Source organism: Nomia melanderi, chromosome 11, assembly GCF_051020985.1.
Source record: "Nomia melanderi isolate GNS246 chromosome 11, iyNomMela1, whole genome shotgun sequence".
In the NCBI taxonomy this organism is placed as follows: domain Eukaryota; kingdom Metazoa; phylum Arthropoda; class Insecta; order Hymenoptera; family Halictidae; genus Nomia; species Nomia melanderi.
The window spans coordinates 8,850,013-8,868,558 of NC_135009.1; the positions used below are offsets into that span (position 1 = coordinate 8,850,013).

Sequence of the window (18,546 nt, forward strand, 5' to 3'; positions counted from 1 at the left end):
AGTTTCCTTCGCTACAGTAAAGAATTAAATCCCCGAATCCCTGATTCATCGGGAAACACCGATACGTTTCAAGCGACATTTCTCACAAAAGAAATAACTGTATTCGACGAGGAAAATGTCGCGTGAAACAGCTGCGAAGACGCGGAATGCAGCCGGAAATTCCGTGGACGAAGCTCGAGCCAGAAACAACTTTCCTCCGAGAAATCTATTACCGGCGAAGAGGATTTCCTCGATAGGCAGCTTTTGTAACGTTTGCTCGAGGACGAGGGACTTCCGAGAATATTAGAGAACATCATCCGGGCCACGCGATGCTGCTCTTCGGCCAGCCGTGGGCGGGGGCAAATGCATCCCGGTGCATTCGCAGCTGGCGCGCGCGCGCGAGCGGAATGCGTAAACGCGCCGCGTTACCTCCTCCGACGACCGACGAAAGGTTTATCGATCTTCTCGTCGCGAAGACGAAACTGTTCGTCGAGTGCCGGCGTCAATTAAATCGCTTTGAAGCGACGTGTCTCCGTTCACCGGCGAACGAACGAGCGACGAACGCCGCGCTCAAGGGTGCAAAGCGACCGTGCGACTTGATTGAGCCTCGGGTCACGGATAACAATAATGCAGCGTGGGTCACTGGTGGTCGACAATGTAATTAATGAAAGAATCTGATCGAACAAACCGAAATTCTTCAAGATTTATTGGTGCTAATGATTAAGACACTGTGAGCCAGTCATTCGACGAAGTGATTGCAGTTTGAAATTCAAATGGAAAGTAGACAAATTTGATGAAGTTGTAAGTCCACAGAGGTTATTTAGAGTTTTGGAATTAGTATTTGGGAATATTCAGAAAGTAAAACAAATTTCATCAAATGTAGACTTAAAAGAATTGGATTTTGCTTCAATATTTCTATACTCTGATGCCTTAAGAATAAATTTAAAGTATATTCATAAAGTTACAGTTTATCAGAGGAAACTATGTCCATTTATTGGTGAAACGTTTATCGATTTAGTATGTCGATAAGTATTTAATCTCCGTAATACCGGGTGCGATCGCTATTTCTCCATAAAAAGGTTTAATTGCAGTCTCCAAAGATTCGGAACAAAAGTGCAACGTTTGGAATGAATAAATGAAGCAATTCTACGTTAAAAAATTCCAAGGGACCACGTTATACTGTGACGGTTATTGTAAAAAGACACGGTAACCCGTGCGTATTGCGAAGTCCAAGTTTAAACGAGCTTCTCAGCAGCGCTTGAACGCTAGCTGAACGACCCGACGAACGGTACGACGAAGTTCTTCGCTCCAAACACGCGGGTTCGATGTTTAATTCAGCCCCAGACGCGAAACAGGGCGCGTCTAACAGTAAATGGATCGAATGGGAGTGTTCGCTGGCAATCATAACAGCTTGTTTTATTCGCTCGTGAAACTATAGACGGCTGCACTCGTAAACCCGAAGAAAAGGGGAACGAATCGAGAGAAGTGCCACTGAAAAAGATTCTTCGGCCTCGTGCAAGCGATAAAACGCAAAAATCACGACGCGAACACCCTAACGAGAATCCGCGAAAGAAACGCAACGAAGTTTCTCGGCCAGAAGAAACTTTCGTTCTCACGAAATCGAGTGTGTCGTAGGAATCAAAGCGGACGGGATAAGCAAGCCGCCGGCTTAAATAAGCGTAACTCTAACGAGCCGTGGACGAAGCTTAGGCACGCGATCTCCATTAGCCGCGAATTAAAAAAAAATTCACCGCGCGCCGCGAGTACACTTTCTCGACGTTCCTATTTTCCAGTAGAAGAAGTTTCGTTCCGCGTCGCGTACGCGCGAATCTTCAGCAGGCTACGGTGCAAATAAATCAACAAACAACTGCGAGATTATCGTCGTAAAACTTCTCAATCTGCTGGAAGAACGTGATCGTGATGATCGCAAGGCAATGCCCTCTCATTTCTTGTCTCGAATGCCGGCTGGAAGCTTATTAAATTTCACGAACGCGACGAGAGAACAGTTCTTTAGCACCGCGAAGAGAGAAACTTAGGAGACTTTGACTCACCTGGTCGAATGATCGACAAATGAACCACCGTCGAGCAGCCGAAGCTTCGCGAACAGCACCGCGTTCACGAACGGCACCGCGGTCAGCTCCTCCAGGTCCACCTCCACGGAGAATTTGTACTTCTTCTTTTTCATCATGAAGGCCATCTCACCGAGACCTGGGCACTTCACTTTGACCGGCGTTTCACCACTACGTTGCGATCGCGCGGCTCGAGGACCTCGATCCGGCTGATCACTGGTTGTCTCCGGAACCGCGACGGATCAATCGACCGATCTCGTGCGCTGAACCAAACGATCCCCCACCGATGCACCCGCTAAATCGTCCGCTAAGAGTTACCAAAATATTTCTTATCTTCCTGTTTCTACTCTGCTAGTAGGTAGTTTCCGGAATCACGGTCTTCTTTCGTCTTCCCGTACTCCCTCCTCCTCGGTCTAACTTGTTGGTTGCGAGGGAAGGCGGTGTTGTCCTACCAGGTGACCGGTCCCCAGCTACGAACTCGAACGCTTGCCGTCCGCTGAACAGATCTCGTTCGACATCCCGACATGCCTCGCCGACAGCATCGTTCCCCTGGGTACGTGTGCTTCCGCGATCCCTCGTCTTCCGTTCTCTCGCTCTCTTTCACTTTGTCCGGGCGCTCAGATACGGCGATTACCGTTGCACGCCATCCTCGCCGACGAGACTGCAAATTAAACCGGCGGTTCAATAACAAAAACTGGCGGACACTCGGACTCATTACGCGAGAACCCGTGTTTACGTGTTTAACGATCGCGGCGTGTGTAATGGCGACGAACGCGCTGATCCGCGGCTAGATAGATAGCTACCGTGCTCCGCTCGTTTACAACCCGGTAGCTCCTCGGCAGGGGGAGTTTTTATCCGTGCACATTGTTGAGGCTTTTCGATAAACGCTGACCTTTTGGGAACATTATCTTAACCCCGCCCAACGTTATACCCGACTGCCGGGGGTTGAATAACACTTCGATAGCGCGCGTTTGAAGCGTAACCTGATCGTGTTCCGGATCAACGGTCTCTGCCCGGGATCTTATTTGGTCAGATGGACGATTGGAGAACGTTTATCGTGCTGGGTTTCTTATCGACGCTGAAATTGCAGCGGAAGCACGCGTGTTCGGAGAATAGAATCAACCCCTTGTATTATAATCTCCAATCGACGACGAAGATTTTGTACAGGAACTTGAACTCTGCGCTTGAGAGGTGAATTTCAACCGCTCGATTCGATATAGCAAAAGTATCAAGTTTTCTATGTAATATTAAACTTTGTGTAATGCATCTATACGTGAAATATTGAAATAAAATAAATAAATATCTCATCCGAAAATTTTGGATATTTTTAACGAATAACTTCCGAGTGAGAAGGATTAAATGTCGTTCCACTCTTTCGAGTTCAAATTGTACTTTTTTTTCCCTTGTCAACCGTTTATCTTTGGAATAAATGCAGATCTACGATATTCTGAGAATTTTCTTTTGTGTCTAATAAATGATTAATGTCTAGAACGGCTCCAACGACGGAAGCATTAGAAGAAATCATAAGACAAGGGGTTAATTCTCGATGAATTTCGGTCGAGCGGAAAAGCAACGTCGGCTACGCGCGCCAACGATGCTGACGACGATAAAACGCGCGAAACGACGCGAGCCGTTCGCTCTCGAAAAGGCCAATTGCGGGTGGAAATGCGGGCGAACGAACGAAGCTCTTCCTGGGGTCATGTTTCGAGCTGCAAAGTAGGTGACCGTAGGCATCGACGCGGCCACCGGTGCCTCTAGAACCGTTTCCACTCGACGAACAAATTATTAACAGCCCTCGACCAGCCACTCTTTCATGAATCGTCCGATCATTGACACAAAATAGCACCGTGTGTCGCCTACTATAAACGCCGCCGAGGGTGACGAGGGAAGCAAAGGGGGTTCGCGGGCTGGTGCCCCGGCGACGGGTTTGAACGCATCGCCTTTAACCCCTCGCAACGCTTCCGACGAGTTTGCACAGCCAATCATGCGCGAATCCTTTCAAAACCTCAGCTAATCTTCCCTTCTTTTCGATCAATTTTGAAAGAGATTTTTTTTAAAGCGAGTTGAAACTTATTCAATCCTTTTGTTCTACTATACTTCCACTACTTTTTAGTCTATTCCAGTTCATTCTTTAAATCCCAGAGCATTATGTAACACTACACCAAATTGATTCTTGGATTTTGGTTGGAATTTTTGAACGCCCGACTCACCCCGTTATATTTACCGGTCAATCGCTGGTGAAACAAAGCTCTTAGACCTGACACAATAATAGGATAAAAAAAAAGAATACGTCTCAACACGTAGTCTGCAGTTGATGATAGAATATTTATAGCTGTCGCTACGGCGGAAGAGGGGGATTTTACATTTCACTCGATAAGATAATGATTTACGGTAGCGAAGACTGTTCGAAAAGTAAGTATTCTATTCTGCTTCTTCCTTCCGCTCGCAGTTATCTTCTCCGCGAATTGGTGTTACGGTTCGCGCGTCAGTTTCCTGGGTACGACAAAGATACCAATCGGTTCGATCAGCGGTACAAAAATGGTCCCTTATCGATGAGTCACGCAGATAACGATCGAACAATTAAAAGTTCGCTCTGGATTATCCCAGTATGATAACGGAACTCTGTCATCTGCGTCCGGCGTCTTTGTCCGTCCCGGTTTCTTCGTAGACATCGTTTTAGCGGTGTCTACACTGATTATGATGTCTGATGACGATTGTCGGCCGTAACATTCGCGTACCTTTATTGCCGAGATTGCGTTTAATCGCGGCAGATACTCAAACCGTTCAAGTATATTGGCTAGTATACGTGTGCACAATTTTACTTATCATATGGAAACCTAGTGGTCACGTAACACCAAATTTTTCAAATAGAAAATTAAGTTATATTTAAGTATCTGATGACTTTTATGATATTTTGATATTATTCTTTACATGTGTCTTGCAAAAATATTCTCGTTGTTGTTCTATACATGTTGTTTACTTTCTATCTATCTAAATGACACATAAAATGAAATTTTCTTTTCAAAGTCCCAGGGGTATTCCTTTAAGTAGGAGGAAGTTGAAGAGAAGTTATCAGGTAGCAGACTATAAGTTTGTGGTGTTTCGCTTTCCAACCGCAGAACTTTCTACAAAATTTCGATTTCGACTGATCGAGACAAATCCGACGAGAGTTCGTAGATATTTCATCGAACCGATATTTCGCAATGATACTCAAGAGACAGGGGTACGAATTACGAACGAATCGATTTCTTAATCGTTCACGGGACACCAATGCAACGGGCCGAAGGCGACGAAAGAAACTTCGATTTCGTAAATCAGCTATCTCAGAACGGGTCTCGCAACCTTATTGAGCACAGTTTTGCGTACTATGGTTCTATTCAGTAAACGACACAGTTGCTCGCGCTTTTGTCCATATACGAACGAGATTTTCCTAAAGCGACGATCCATTTTACTGTAATATAGAAGAATCTACATAATCTGAAGAACCTAGATAATAAATCATTGAAATTTTGTTAAATTTTGATTTAAAGATAGGACGAGTTTAACATTATACGAATAATTTTAAAAATTCAATAAAATGTTTTGTCTTCTATCAGGTACAGGGAACTTTGAAAGTCGCAACACAGATTTATACAATTTCAAATAAAAACTAGTAAATTTTATGGCGGAACTGTGGTAGTTGTTAAACATGCGCGTGTAACAAATATGTAATTAGTACCTTTTTCACACTCACACATTTTGGGCGGTAAATTTCGAAACATTACGTCACCTGCACGAAGATTTCTAATTGTTACCATTTGAAAAGACCGGCTATAAATGGGTTATAATTACTGAAACTAGTTAATGTTCGTTGTACACGCGGCAAATGCGAGTTGTTTCGACATCACTATAGTCACGAACGGCGTACTACGAATTTTATTGATTTGAAGAAATGGGAAGAGATGAACATCTGAAGATGCAGTACCAACATGATGGCACCAAAAAACTATTGATAATTTTGAAAGTTCATTATTAAGCGCATTAAAAGTATTTTCCGATGACAAATTAAATCATCATTCCCGATTAAAAAGTCAAACGAACTGTTGTCACGTGTTCGCACTACGTTCCGAATCTATGGGGTGAACCACATGACGCGGAACGATGGAACAAGGAACGACTCTAACCTCAAAATAAACAAAGAAAGCGAACCTTCTTACGTTGGTTACCCTTTTACTTTTAATGAAATAAAAATCGATGAAAAAAGTAAAATCATGAAAATGTAATATTCATTATTTAGTAAATCGTAACTATATCGAATAAAAATTAACAATTTCTCATTTATATATTCAAAATCTCTTTTAATGAAACTTCCTCCGCGTTCTTTTATTTGCGCAAATAATGATTCCTACATTTTATTTCATGGATACGAATTTCTCATTTATTTTTCAGTCAGCCAGTTAACAAGATAAGTACCAGAACATCTACAACGTTCTATGCTTCATGACGCAAAGAACGTTGGCAACCCCCCGATTGTCTGACACAACTATCTTCTCGACGAGTACGCGTCAAAAAACCGCGAAAAAAGAAACGAACCGACAGCTCGCAACGTTCGAAAAGCATCCCGGTTATTTATTCTGAGCCTAGTCCGAGGAGGCACGCAACGGCTCGGCTAGAAATGACGCGTGAATAATCACGATGACATTTTGAAGCTGACATTGAGCTTTTCTAAAGATAAAGTAACGTGATATATCGTTTTCATCGGTTCAAGTCCGTTCCCCAATAACAGATCCGCGGATATGAGTCGCGATGTCGTCGATAACACACCCCGCGGGCACACTCTCGGCAACTCCCACCCCACGAGAGATAAATTACTTTATTATTACAAACGAAATGCAACAAAATAATCGCGTCGTGTGTTCGTTCGCCAGTGGACGAATTCAATTCGTTTTTTCCATTCTTCCGAGACACAGAGAAATTCTCGAAGCTAACGCGTCGTTAACCTATTAACCAAGGAAGATGGGCTAACTCTGGGTTAAGTAGAATTACCGTACATAATCATTTATTTTCGACATTTTCTGTTAGCAATACTATTTTCATTGAACTAAAAAAAAAATTTTTGTCAAAGACGTGCACGACTATAATTTAAAAAAAAATATTCTATATGAAATAACGTCTTGTCACTTCTTAATCGGTGGGACCGGAAAGTATCTTCCCCTATCCTCACCCTAAGGTTAATTTATTTGTATTCAACGTTATTTTCCACTTTCTCGTTTTTTTCCCTTATTTACCCCCGATTTATGCTACACTGAACTACAACTTGAAATCGACGATAGTACGAGCTGCATTGTATTCACGTTTGTTTCGACGATGTCTTCATTGAAAAGTTACTCGGTTAACAGGTTAAAGTTGCAAGATCTTTTGAAACGATGGCACGGATTCTGAGGTGCCCCGAGGACGCGACGCACCGAAAGCGACATAGAACCGTTTTCGAGAGAGGGGCAGCGTTACGATGCTCCATAGATAATGCAAAAGCTATCGTCTCACGATGGCAGGTGCAGGACACTGTTCCGTCTTGATTTTATAACCTCTCCTCTTTCGTTTTCCCGTTGACGTTTCGCGACGGTGTGCACAAGTTCTGCCTCCCCCCACCCTCAAATCTGTCAAATTTCATGAGAACGGGAACGGAAGACGGGTGCCTCGGTGCCGACGGAATCGCGTTCGCGATCGCGAGATTATTAATGACGATACGCGACGCCCGCCTCCGAAAAGGAAGCATAGGTAAAAAAGCCGTGAGTGCTCTGTCTGAATGCTCGTACTTACTCTCGTCTCCGACTCGTTCTTTATTTGCCGTTGATACTAGCCGATCTCGCACAGTCTCACACTTTTCATGATTACACAAGCTTGCCCCTCGAGATACGCGAACCAACGACCAGCCTCCGAATACCGAGAACACCGAAATTTTCACAGACAAAAAGAAAAGCTTCCTCACATTCGACGGAACGGAGGTCGTCTGTTAACTGACGCGTCTCGATTCCAGCTCAGTGTGCAACGCTGCTGCGCCACCTGTCGGTAACTTCTTACAGGTTTTCCCGAAAAGACGGTTCCATTGGTCCACGGGTCGAGACGATATAACGTTGATCGCGTTCCCTGATTGGTCATTCTCGGGACAACTACATGAATTTCCGTCGAATGATTTCCGTTTGTCTGTTAACACGATCGTCATTTTATCTAATCGTGGCAATTATTTTAGGAGAAAAAATATAAAAAAAACAAATGTAAATCAATTACGCGATCAATCGTGATTATCCTTCTCGGAGTAGACAGCGGAACAACGTTTGTGATGTTAATGGAACTGAGCTGCAGATGTTGACGATTTCCTGATTTAATAGCTTCTTTATCGACCATGCCCACTGTATTTAGAATTATTAAACAGTTGACATTTCATTATGCAGCTATTCTGTAGTTAATAGCGAATACAAACGAATCCTCTAGAATCGTCAACATTTGGCAGACTCCATATTGTTTCGCCAGATTCAAAATGTATTAAGAAAACATACAAACACAGACGAGGTATACTTCGTCTGTGATACAAGCGTTTGGGGGAAGAACTGTAATTACTTAGTAAAGTAGATAACATTTAACGGATGGTAACAGATTGATGTTAACGTCAATGTTACTTACTAAATATGGTCAGCATCATTCAACGTTGCACTGGCATGCGAGCATTGTTCATGAAAGCATTGATCTTGCGTGATTGAGTTTTCATATCGCCAAGGATATAGTTTGTAGTACCAATAATTGCCGCATTCATGAGAAAAGATGTGAACAATTCAGTTTGCAAGTGAAGAAGTAACAGAGACTCGTGAAAAGGTGTGAATCGTTAAAATGAATTCGAAATTGTTGCGCGCTTCGAGGCCAGCGGTCCGCAATTCGTCATAGCGAACCAGACTTCCGGGACCTTAGTGCTCAAATGGCCGACGCCAAGGTTTTCTTTTCTGTCAAACGGCATCGTTTCAATGACGAGTGAAATCATGTAAACATTTAGTAGTGATTTGATCAAAATCCGTGCGAACGTGGACAGATCGATGAGAAGATCGAGGAATCGGGGTGTGTCCGCGGTTTTAATGAACGATATCGCGAGAAGAGGCACCGGTGTCCCCGTAAATTTTCAATTCAGCGAGAGGGTAATCCCTGTTCTTTGCTGGGGGTACGATTAAAACCGAGTAAATAAGAACGTATTACAAACACAACTAGACGGGGACACGATTCTTATTTTGCACAAAAATACGTGTCAGATGATTAACCGAAACGTTCAACTGGCGATTCGACATTATAAATTCGAGTTAGTGTGCTTCTCAATGATGTTGTACGGGATTTTGACACGCGCGAAACTTATTTTGCTTCTCGACAGGCAGCTAGTGCATTATTCTTCTGGAACACGAATAAGGTCATGTTGATAAATTGTAAAGTTGACGTTCTACCAGTCAGGGAATCCCCACGAAATTCGTAATCGTTCGTCGTAGCTTTTCATCGAATTCGTTACTCAAATGGTATTCTCAGATTACTAAGAATAAACAATTAAATTATATCTAAGTGATAGCTTGTAGAGTATAATCGCTCATGGGAGGCACATTCTTCTTCTGATTCAATGATACTCCACAAATAGAACACAAATATTATGCATTTTTTGTATCGATAAGCAGAGTGTAATTGATTCTATCATTACTTTCATTGTGTACTTATGTGGAAGATTGATTACACAGTACATATTTGGTGCTTTTATTGTTTACTTTCTATTATAATCTTTTCTTTTTTATATCATATATATATATATATACACATATATACACATATATATATATATGTATATATATGCATATATGTGTATATATATATATATATAGATTTTTATATGTAGATGTATATTCGCAAAATAATTATCAGACTAAATAATGTTGTTCCTACCGTTGCTACTTGTGATTTTAATGTAAGAATTTTCTTCGCCATATTGTAGACATAGTTATGGAGGATAGTATCAGTGTTAAATCAATGGAATCTGTAGCGACAAGCGACGAATATGAATTTGTAAATGATAAAGGCAATGGGAAAGAACAACAAACTTTATTTGAACCAATGTTAAAAATTGCCAACAACGGTAACCTAGAAGATCTTCAAAATAATTTGCGCGAGGTTTGCATATAAAGCTTATATTTGTGTATAGAGAAAACTTATCTTTATCTCTAAGTATTTATCAATACATGTTTGAGCACTTGATAACAACCATAGGTACTAATAGAGGACTCCAAAATGAAAAGTAATGACTATAAAATTGTAAGCAGTGTACAACAAAATCAGCCAAAGCCGAAATCAGTGGGACGCAGTAAATTTTATGATGTAAGCTCTTGTGTGGTTGCATCGGAAAAACAAGACATTATGAAACCAGAAGATTATGTTGATGGAGGTATAAATCATTGATACTTTCTTTAATAACGCCTAATAAATATAAGACATAAGTTACTATCTGTATTATAGAAATAAATTCTTTAGCTCCAATGCAACAAGAGTGCACTATTTTCAATGGTGTAACATACTTGGGATCAACTGCAATAAATGCACCAAAGTTGGAATGTGAAATTCAGCACAACATGAATGTATTAAACGCAGAACAGACTCTTAATTTAGGAATCAAAGTATCAGTTTCTGTGCCTAGTAGTTCTCAAGGTTCTGTTGTGTATGTATAACTAAACAAACTTATATCAAAATATCATTGTCCATACTACATTACATGTTGCCGCTTTCTATGATACAGTTTGTATGATGCTGCTACGCAACAGCCAATTGCACACTATGAAGTGCAACGTATCTTGTTTTATGCACGTGGTGAAAGTAGTGGACCATGCGCAGCATGTTTTGCTTTCACTTGGTCTCATGGGGATACATTGGAGTCTGCCATCTATCAGTGTCATGTTTTTCGATGTGATATACCAGAAGCGGTATGTTTATCACACTTTGTATAAAACGATGTCGCTATCAATTAATATGAAAAGGTTTTATTCTGTTGTAGGTGGGACAAGTTTCTGCTTGCTTTTCTAAAGCGTTTCACAGAATACCACGATCCATGACCAGTTCTTTAACTGGAAGTGATTTTAATGGTTTTAATAATGGAAGTGAAAAAGTTAACTCACGAGTATTTATTTTTGAAGTAACCATGGAAGTAAAGGAAGAGGATGGGAAGGGAAGCTTCAGTACAGTTCCTAAGGATCGAAATTGTTTTAAACTTCGAAGTAATGTCACTAAACAGGTGTGTTTAAGTATTCAGCAAGTATCCAGTAAAGAAGGTGGAATTACTCTTGAAGTTGAAAGGTGCTTTGGAGTTCTTCTTAGTCCTGGTCGTAACGTTAAACACAGCGATATGAGATTACTTGAAATGGTAATGTAAAAATCAACTTATTTATATATTAGTGATGGATTGTTGTTTGTATTAAAGAAATGAAAATTATCGTCATTAGGAAGTTAATGACGGTCCAGTAATACAAGATAAACAATGTTATAACATATGCGGACATTGGGACCCGGCAGACCCCGCATTGGAAACGCTAAATGTAGAAACACCTAGAGAAGGAAGGATCTATATAACAGTTGCTGTTGACTTAGTAATACGTGGTATTCGGGAACCTGTTAGGTTTATAATAGAGACATTAGTGAAAATATTTCCACAGAACGAAAGATTCTGGTATTTTAATAAACGAAATCTCGTACAACAATTTTACCTGAATTCAAAAGAAGTAAGACATTAACTAAAAGGAAAAAGATTTTTCTTTTATAGCTGTAAGTGTTGTCAACTCTACGAGTATTAATGATTACTTTCCAGGTAATATCAGGAGATGGAGCGGAAGTTCACTATGAAGTACAAAGTATAGAAACCTCAGGAGAATTAGACAGAAACAGATTGAATCTTGCCCTCAACTTAGCATCACTGATTCGTTCACCCTCTTTAACTAGTATTGACACACTTACACCGAAGGAAGAAATAGATTCAGGTTGATAAAGAAATAATTAAATATTGATGAAAATGTGAATACACTAATCATATACTCATATTCAAACCCACGAATAGATGGCGATGAACCAATGTTAAGTGGTACTGGCGAAGTATCCAAAGATTGTTCTGCGGATGAGTTGGCAAATTGGGCAGAAGTTTTGGACAGTTGGTTAGTTAATGAACAACGTCCAAAGCTTCTGATAAAACTTACAAAGCAAGGTATTCCTGAAGCTCTTCGCGGAGAAGTGTGGCAACGCTTAAGCAACTGCGATAATTCACAAGAGATGATGGATAGGTACAGAACTTTAATCACTAAGGTAAGTCATGACTACTTAAAAGAAAGTAAATGGATTTTTTAAGGTAACTATGATATGATATATTTACAGGAGAGCAGTTGCGAGAGCGTCATTTTACGAGACATTAATAGAACGTTTCCTGCCCATGACTTTTTCAAAGAAACTGGCGGTTTGGGACAAGATTCTTTGTACAGAATAAGCAAAGCGTATGCAGTGTACGATGAGGAAGTTGGATATTGTCAGGGACTTAGTTTTCTAGTTGCTAGTTTGCTGCTCCATGTAAGTAATCATCATTCAAATCATAAAGTTCATAAGGATTGTATTCGAGACAACTGTTAGAGATTTATTAAGGAATTTAATGACAAAGAAAAACATTAGATATTTCTTGTAGATGCCGGAGGAACAAGCATTTTGCGTTCTGGTTAAATTAATGTACGACTACGGTCTAAGAGATTTATATAAAGACAGATTTGACAATCTTCACATGAGATTTTATCAGCTTAATAGATTGATAGAGGTAGGTCGTGAACTTGCTTGAAAGTACATGGCTGAAATAGAGACTATTCATAAATTAATATTGCTGTTTTAGGATCAGTTACCAGAACTCTATAAACACTTTTGCGATCGTGGCGTAGAGACACATATGTTCGCTGCACAATGGTTTCTGACTTTATTTACAGCTAGGTTTCCACTATATCTTGTTTTCCACATTCTGGATGTGTTTCTTTTGCAAGGACTTGACACACTGTTTCAAGTTGCTCTTGCGTTATTAATGGTAAGATGTCAAACATGCTATCCTAATACATTGCTATCTGAATGGAACACGTCATGGGAAAACGGCTGTTCTTTTTCCGTAGTTATGCAAAAAGGAACTGCTTCAGTTGGATTTCGAGAGTATACTGAAGTACTTTCGGGTACATTTGCCAAAGCGTTGTCGAAACGAAGAAGTGTCGCGCTACGTAATGAAGTTAGCCTGCTCGGTTACATTAAAGAAACTGAAGAAGTACGAGGCAGAATTTATGGCTCTGAAAGGTAACTTCATATTTTATGTTTGAACCACACAGACCCACACTAATGCCACTGTACACCCGTTAAATTCTTTGATATCACGGAGGCCGGTATTGTCTTATATGCATGTGCAGTTTGTATAAGAGCTGAAGAACAACGTCAGGTGGTTGTAAATTTATTTCGAATACACTGAAGCTTACACGATCCAGCCCCACCCCGGCAATTCTCAGCTAGCTTCGAAACACCGATTTGTTGTTTCAATTTTGCGAATTTCGGAGTTGCGCAAAAAAATTGCTTAAACAGTTTTATTTTTATTCACGCGGACTTCTGCATTCGCTAAGAGTAGAATAGGCCAAGTAACGTACACCCTCGAACCTAGTCTCGACGATTTCTTTCTTTAAGGAAAACATCGATCGTTTATTAAAGATTTAAACGAGGTACATCACATTGATGGTAGTGACGCATTTGATAAGTTTTCTGTTTATGTAACTCGTACGCATAAACTGCGTCATCTTTCTAGTCTGACGAACCATTGCAAAATATTATTTTATTTTCTATTGTACAGTACAGGTGGTGGTTGCTCGCTAGGAAATTCTTAATGTTACATGAACCTTAAGAATTACGTAGCGAAACGCGATTTCTATTCGAAAAGAATAAATGGCGTATATAGTCGTTAACGAGACACCTACCAAAAAAAAAGAGAAAAAGTATTAGGTGATTATTAAAACGTCGCTGAATGAAAGTTCATTTTTTTCGTACGTAATGTTTGTTGCGCTACAGAACGAATTTGTTTTTGCTTCTGCGCGTAGGATCTCACACGATCTCGATGCTGTTGAACCCGGCGTTAGACACTGCGGTACCGCAACTTGTATAAATACACTGATAGATGAGTCAGTTCAGTGATAATATTGTGCACGAGCATGAGATTTCAACCGGTTGTCGAATCGTAACACAATGCACGCTAGTACCTTCGTTATTGTAGTTCACTTTATGTCTCGTTAATTTGTCACGATATCAACCAGAAAGCATTACGATCACAGGAGATTACGATGACTGGTTGAAATCTCATAGCTGTTGCAATGTTAAGCCTATTTACCGTGCAGGATAGGGCATAATTTTTGTTCGTTGATCGGTTCTGTTACGCTTTACTTGTGCTGGCGTTGTTTCGTAAACGCTCAACGAGCATTGAATCAGAGATTACATTTTTTTTTTCTTTTCAAGAAGAAGAAAAGCATCGCTCGCTAAACGTTGCAATTAGTGTACAACTTTGTTCACAAGCAGATTTCTTTGCCGAAATTTATATTTATTTTTGTAATCGTTTGTACATTCTAAGATGGACTTTTTTTCCGTTGCTCGTCACTAGAGAAAGCAAAAACCAAAATTTCTTTCACGCTTAATCGGCTGTGTTACGCTGCTATTGAACACTGTTTTGTGAGTACTCTTTTTTTTTATATGTATGTATATAAAATATACATACAGAAAGATATTTATTATTTCTTTTGTTGGAAATAAATCGTCCGTTTAGAATTACCGTCTATTAGTTTTTTGTCAATTTACCTGTGTTCAACCCCTCTCCCGACTATGCATTCTTCGTTTCGATATTTTTTTTTCTCCCGCTTTTGGTTTGGAGACGCATGCATTCACGTAGTCGTACAAAGTTGTACAAACGCTTTCGGCTTGTTCTTCATTTGACTAACTAAACTAACCGATTAACACGTTCATGTAATTGTGAACTGGGAACATCGGGCGTTCTGTAATCTTAAGCGTTTATGAAAATGCGTCATCGAGAAGTGAATCGTTCACGATAAGCCTTTCCAATCGTAACTTGGCGGTGTCTACATTTTGTTTATCAACGGCCATTATCTGCGCGTTTGTTAACTATAGCAGGTAGTATACACGCATCTATGTAACAGCTGTGCCAGCAGTTTAAAATTGGTCATGATACGTTCAACGCGGTGGGAATGCGTGGCGGGACATCGGTATCTGCTCTCGCAAGATATCGCATGTCCGCCAGTAACGTCGGGGCCATAAGCGTTTTTACCGTTTCGTTTGCGGAATGATGAGCCACATTGTAAAGACGTTAATAACAAGTAAGATCATACTAACAATTGCGGCGTCGGAATGAAATTCGACTATAGCATGGCACCGTGTTTCTCGTGTGAAAAATAAACACGTGGTTTCGAAATATTTCCACGTATATGACGTGCGCAACCCTAACAAGATATTTTTTGCGGTACAGAAGCCCAGGAGAACGCAGATGAGTACAGTAATGAGGTGGAACAACTGAGAGGCACGGTGGCCAGGAACGAAGAGGAGAAGCAGCGGCTGGAAGCGGAGTTGGTTCAAGTGAAAGAGATGTTGCAACGGGAAGTGGCAAGGGCGGACGCAGAGAACAGACAGAGTAACGTTATCATTGCTGAATACAAGCAGGTACATGAAAAATCAATTGGACAACAATAGGAAGCTGTTTGAACACTGTGCTTTTTACAGATCTGTCAACGTCTGGAGGACAACTATAATGCCGCGAAATCTACCCTCAGTGTGCTACGGGTAAGGAATGGACTTATATAGACCTTGAATCCTTTAGTTACCGGAAGCAATTACATTGACTTTCCACTAAGTGACACGTCGTCACATTTTTACAGCTAGCTTCACGGTAGCTGAAACGTTACCATGAATCAACGCGATTCAGATGTCCATATGCTTTTATATGTTGTAGTCCATGGCCTCAAAATGCGAAAAGTGCAGAAGTGGCATAGTAGAGTCGTCTAACGTGCTGGCAGACATTTCTCACCCGTTGGAGAACAGAATAGATCCCACATTGGACAGAGCAAGAGAGAGGGTGCGAGAATTGGAGGTGGAGTTGGCTCAGACCAAGTTGGCTCACGTCGAAGCCGAATGCAGGAATCAGGTGAACGAACTTGCCACTTGTCCAACGCGATTCTGCTATGAACATGAAGCTAATTGTTGTCCACGTTACAGGATTTGACGCATCAGTTACACGCGACTGCGTCCGAGTTGCAAGCAGCCAGGAACAGCTGGCCGTGGCTCAGCAAAACTCTGTCGAGTATAAAAGAGGCGACGAACAAGAGGGAAGCGATGGCTCCTTCCTTGATGAAGGATCTGAGACAGGACAGCGCGCCGAGCGGCGACGTCTTTAACCTGTTACGTTCCCATTACCGCAACGCTCGCGATAAAGAGGTTGTGTGATGCGATACGGTGCAAGAAAATGCGCGCGTTGTCTCGAAATAATGAAAATACTGACGCGCAATGACAGCGTAATCGGACGGAATAGGCAACGCGGGGGTGATAAGGGACAGAGGAGACTCGTTTCGTAGGCGAGGGCAAGAAAGCTGTTTCGAATTGCGAAACTCGAATACGCAATGTACGTCCACGATTCACACAACGTAGTATTCCGCTTGGTCCGGTGAGAACACGCTCGGTTGTACTTTTCGTCTCGGGTTCCTCACACGTGCTTCTAGCGAGGACAGCTTTATCCCGGCAACACATTGATATTCGATTTTGAGATATTTCTTGTTCAAGTTTGTTGACTCTTCCTTCATTATTTTGTCGTTCTTTATCTCTCTATTCCGAGTATACTCATTTTTACGTGAATTTTTTACGTCGGTCGTTATCGTTCGAAATCCGTTCCCCGCGATTCGGCGGGACGTTTCACGTGTAATTTTAGGGGTGCGTTACTGTTCGGCGATCGTTTGATCGATAGAGGTGGGCGACGCGAGGCCACGGCGAGGAGAACGGAAGTTACGCCACATAGACGTTAGCGATAAGTACACACACCGCGTTTTGTATGAAACTAGTCTAAGACGAGAACTATAGAAGCGTTATAGAATTCTACACTGTACGCGTGACACACAGTATCACCGGCGGGCGATTAACGAACGCCACTGGCCGCAGAAATCAGAGATACTCCACGTCGAATGGGAGAGGATTGCGAGATGCCTTCGCGTTCGCGGGTTACGTTTTTACATCGGTCCATGACACGACGACATTCCAAAGTAAAACGTTGTTACTAGGTTCTTCCGTTTTGTTTTTCCATTTAATGCGAATCGGTATCTGATTTCAAGCCGCTGGCTGACTTTGAATTGTCATGAGTATACCGTTCAAGCTACTGAGAGAAATGGTATGATTTCATAGTGTTATATTTCGTTTTCCTTTTATACGTACAATTAACAACAATGTGACATAACGTAACGTAAACGTACTGTAATTGTAATGTAATGTAACGTAAACGAGTGATGCGTCGTTATTGTTTTCTACGTCCAGAGAGGTTTTATAACGCGAGCTCGCGATATATCACGAATACTCGGACGCGCGTATCTTCCCGTTGGTTTTTTCCATTTTTCTTTCACGTTCGCGACGGTCTGTTTTCTAATAGAGTCCACACGATGTAGACGCAAGGCCATAAATTAATACGTTAAGGCACTAATTGAGATCGAGATACTCAGTCGGACATCCAGCCAAGTACACGCTTCTGCGACACGATGAGCGAGCAATGGGCGGAACGCTCGAGAAAGCACATTCGTTAGATCATCGAGTAGTGATTAGTGCCATTTTTTGTTTGGTAGAACCGCGCGTCGATTCGTTCTCGGATCGCTCTCATCGAGCACCACGACACGATAGGTTCACCACCACACGGTTTCAACGTAATCGTGCCATTATTGTGGCGACCATTATTCTACTTCCTCTTCCGTTTACCGATTTTCCTTTCGATTCTCGTTGGAGAAACGAAAAAAAAGGAAACACACTTTAAAATATAAAATATATACGAAGTCGAGAACAAAGTTTATGATCACTGTAGCGACTCATACAGTAGCTGAACAATAGTCCTGCATCTTATACAAGACAAAGAATAATACTGTAAATACTAAAAGGAAAAATGATTAAAAAAAATGAACAATATCTATATGGTTAAGCTACTAACAGATCATATGTAAATGATTTAGAATTACTACCTATGTATCACTGTACACCTTGTAATGTCATTCCACTATTATTGAAATAAACAAACAAACCGTATCTGTCTATCTCTCGATGTTCAGTGAAATACCTGTGGGGCGGAAATGATATTCAGGGCAGTGAGTACAGAGACCTTTTAGGAGATACGTTTATTCCATTCATTTTGTTTTATTTGTTCAAATTATGTAGTATCATG

At 41.1% G+C, this 18,546-nt stretch overlaps 2 protein-coding genes across 19 annotated transcripts in view; one reads left to right on the forward strand and one right to left on the reverse strand.

Annotated features, from left to right (window-relative positions):
- Window positions 1-8,058, reverse strand: part of LOC116430580 (early estrogen-induced gene 1 protein) — an 88,687-nt gene extending 80,629 nt beyond the window's left edge. For all 4 annotated transcript variants that reach the window (XM_031984916.2, XM_031984918.2, XM_031984917.2 and 1 more), the window contains exons 1-2: window positions 7,848-8,058; window positions 2,031-2,709 (exon numbers count right to left, since the gene is read on the reverse strand). In XM_031984916.2, coding sequence (XP_031840776.1) covers window positions 2,031-2,176 — 146 coding nt within the window. In that variant the 5' untranslated portion in view covers window positions 2,177-2,709; window positions 7,848-8,058. The remainder of the gene's footprint in view (window positions 1-2,030; window positions 2,710-7,847) is intronic.
- A 581-nt stretch (window positions 8,059-8,639) lies between these two features.
- On the forward strand, window positions 8,640-18,418 carry GAPcenA (GTPase activating protein and centrosome-associated). Of its 15 annotated transcripts, none has more exons than XM_031984831.2 (18): window positions 8,914-9,369; window positions 9,439-9,577; window positions 10,042-10,217; window positions 10,314-10,488; window positions 10,560-10,758; window positions 10,837-11,020; window positions 11,092-11,457; window positions 11,537-11,812; window positions 11,899-12,067; window positions 12,145-12,386; window positions 12,456-12,644; window positions 12,757-12,882; window positions 12,955-13,140; window positions 13,223-13,397; window positions 15,613-15,803; window positions 15,864-15,923; window positions 16,093-16,284; window positions 16,356-18,418. In XM_031984831.2, exons 3-18 carry the CDS (start codon window positions 10,050-10,052, stop codon window positions 16,581-16,583), a joined length of 3,126 nt encoding a protein of 1,041 aa, XP_031840691.1. In that variant the 5' UTR covers window positions 8,914-9,369; window positions 9,439-9,577; window positions 10,042-10,049; the 3' UTR covers window positions 16,584-18,418. The 15 variants fall into 15 exon arrangements, with proteins under 15 accessions (XP_031840702.1, XP_031840701.1, XP_031840699.1 ...); XM_031984832.2 differs by having other exon boundaries at window positions 9,443-9,577; XM_031984837.2 differs by having other exon boundaries at window positions 8,914-9,211.
- Window positions 18,419-18,546: the final 128 nt, after the last annotated feature.

Coding starts and splice junctions, on each gene's coding strand:
- GAPcenA (XM_031984829.2), top strand. CDS start 9,113: ATGAGAAGATCGAGGAATCGGG. Junction 11,021..11,091: donor GATGTGATATACCAGAAGCG/GTATGTTTATCA, acceptor ATTCTGTTGTAG/GTGGGACAAGTTTCTGCTTG. Junction 11,813..11,898: donor TTTACCTGAATTCAAAAGAA/GTAAGACATTAA, acceptor ATTACTTTCCAG/GTAATATCAGGAGATGGAGC.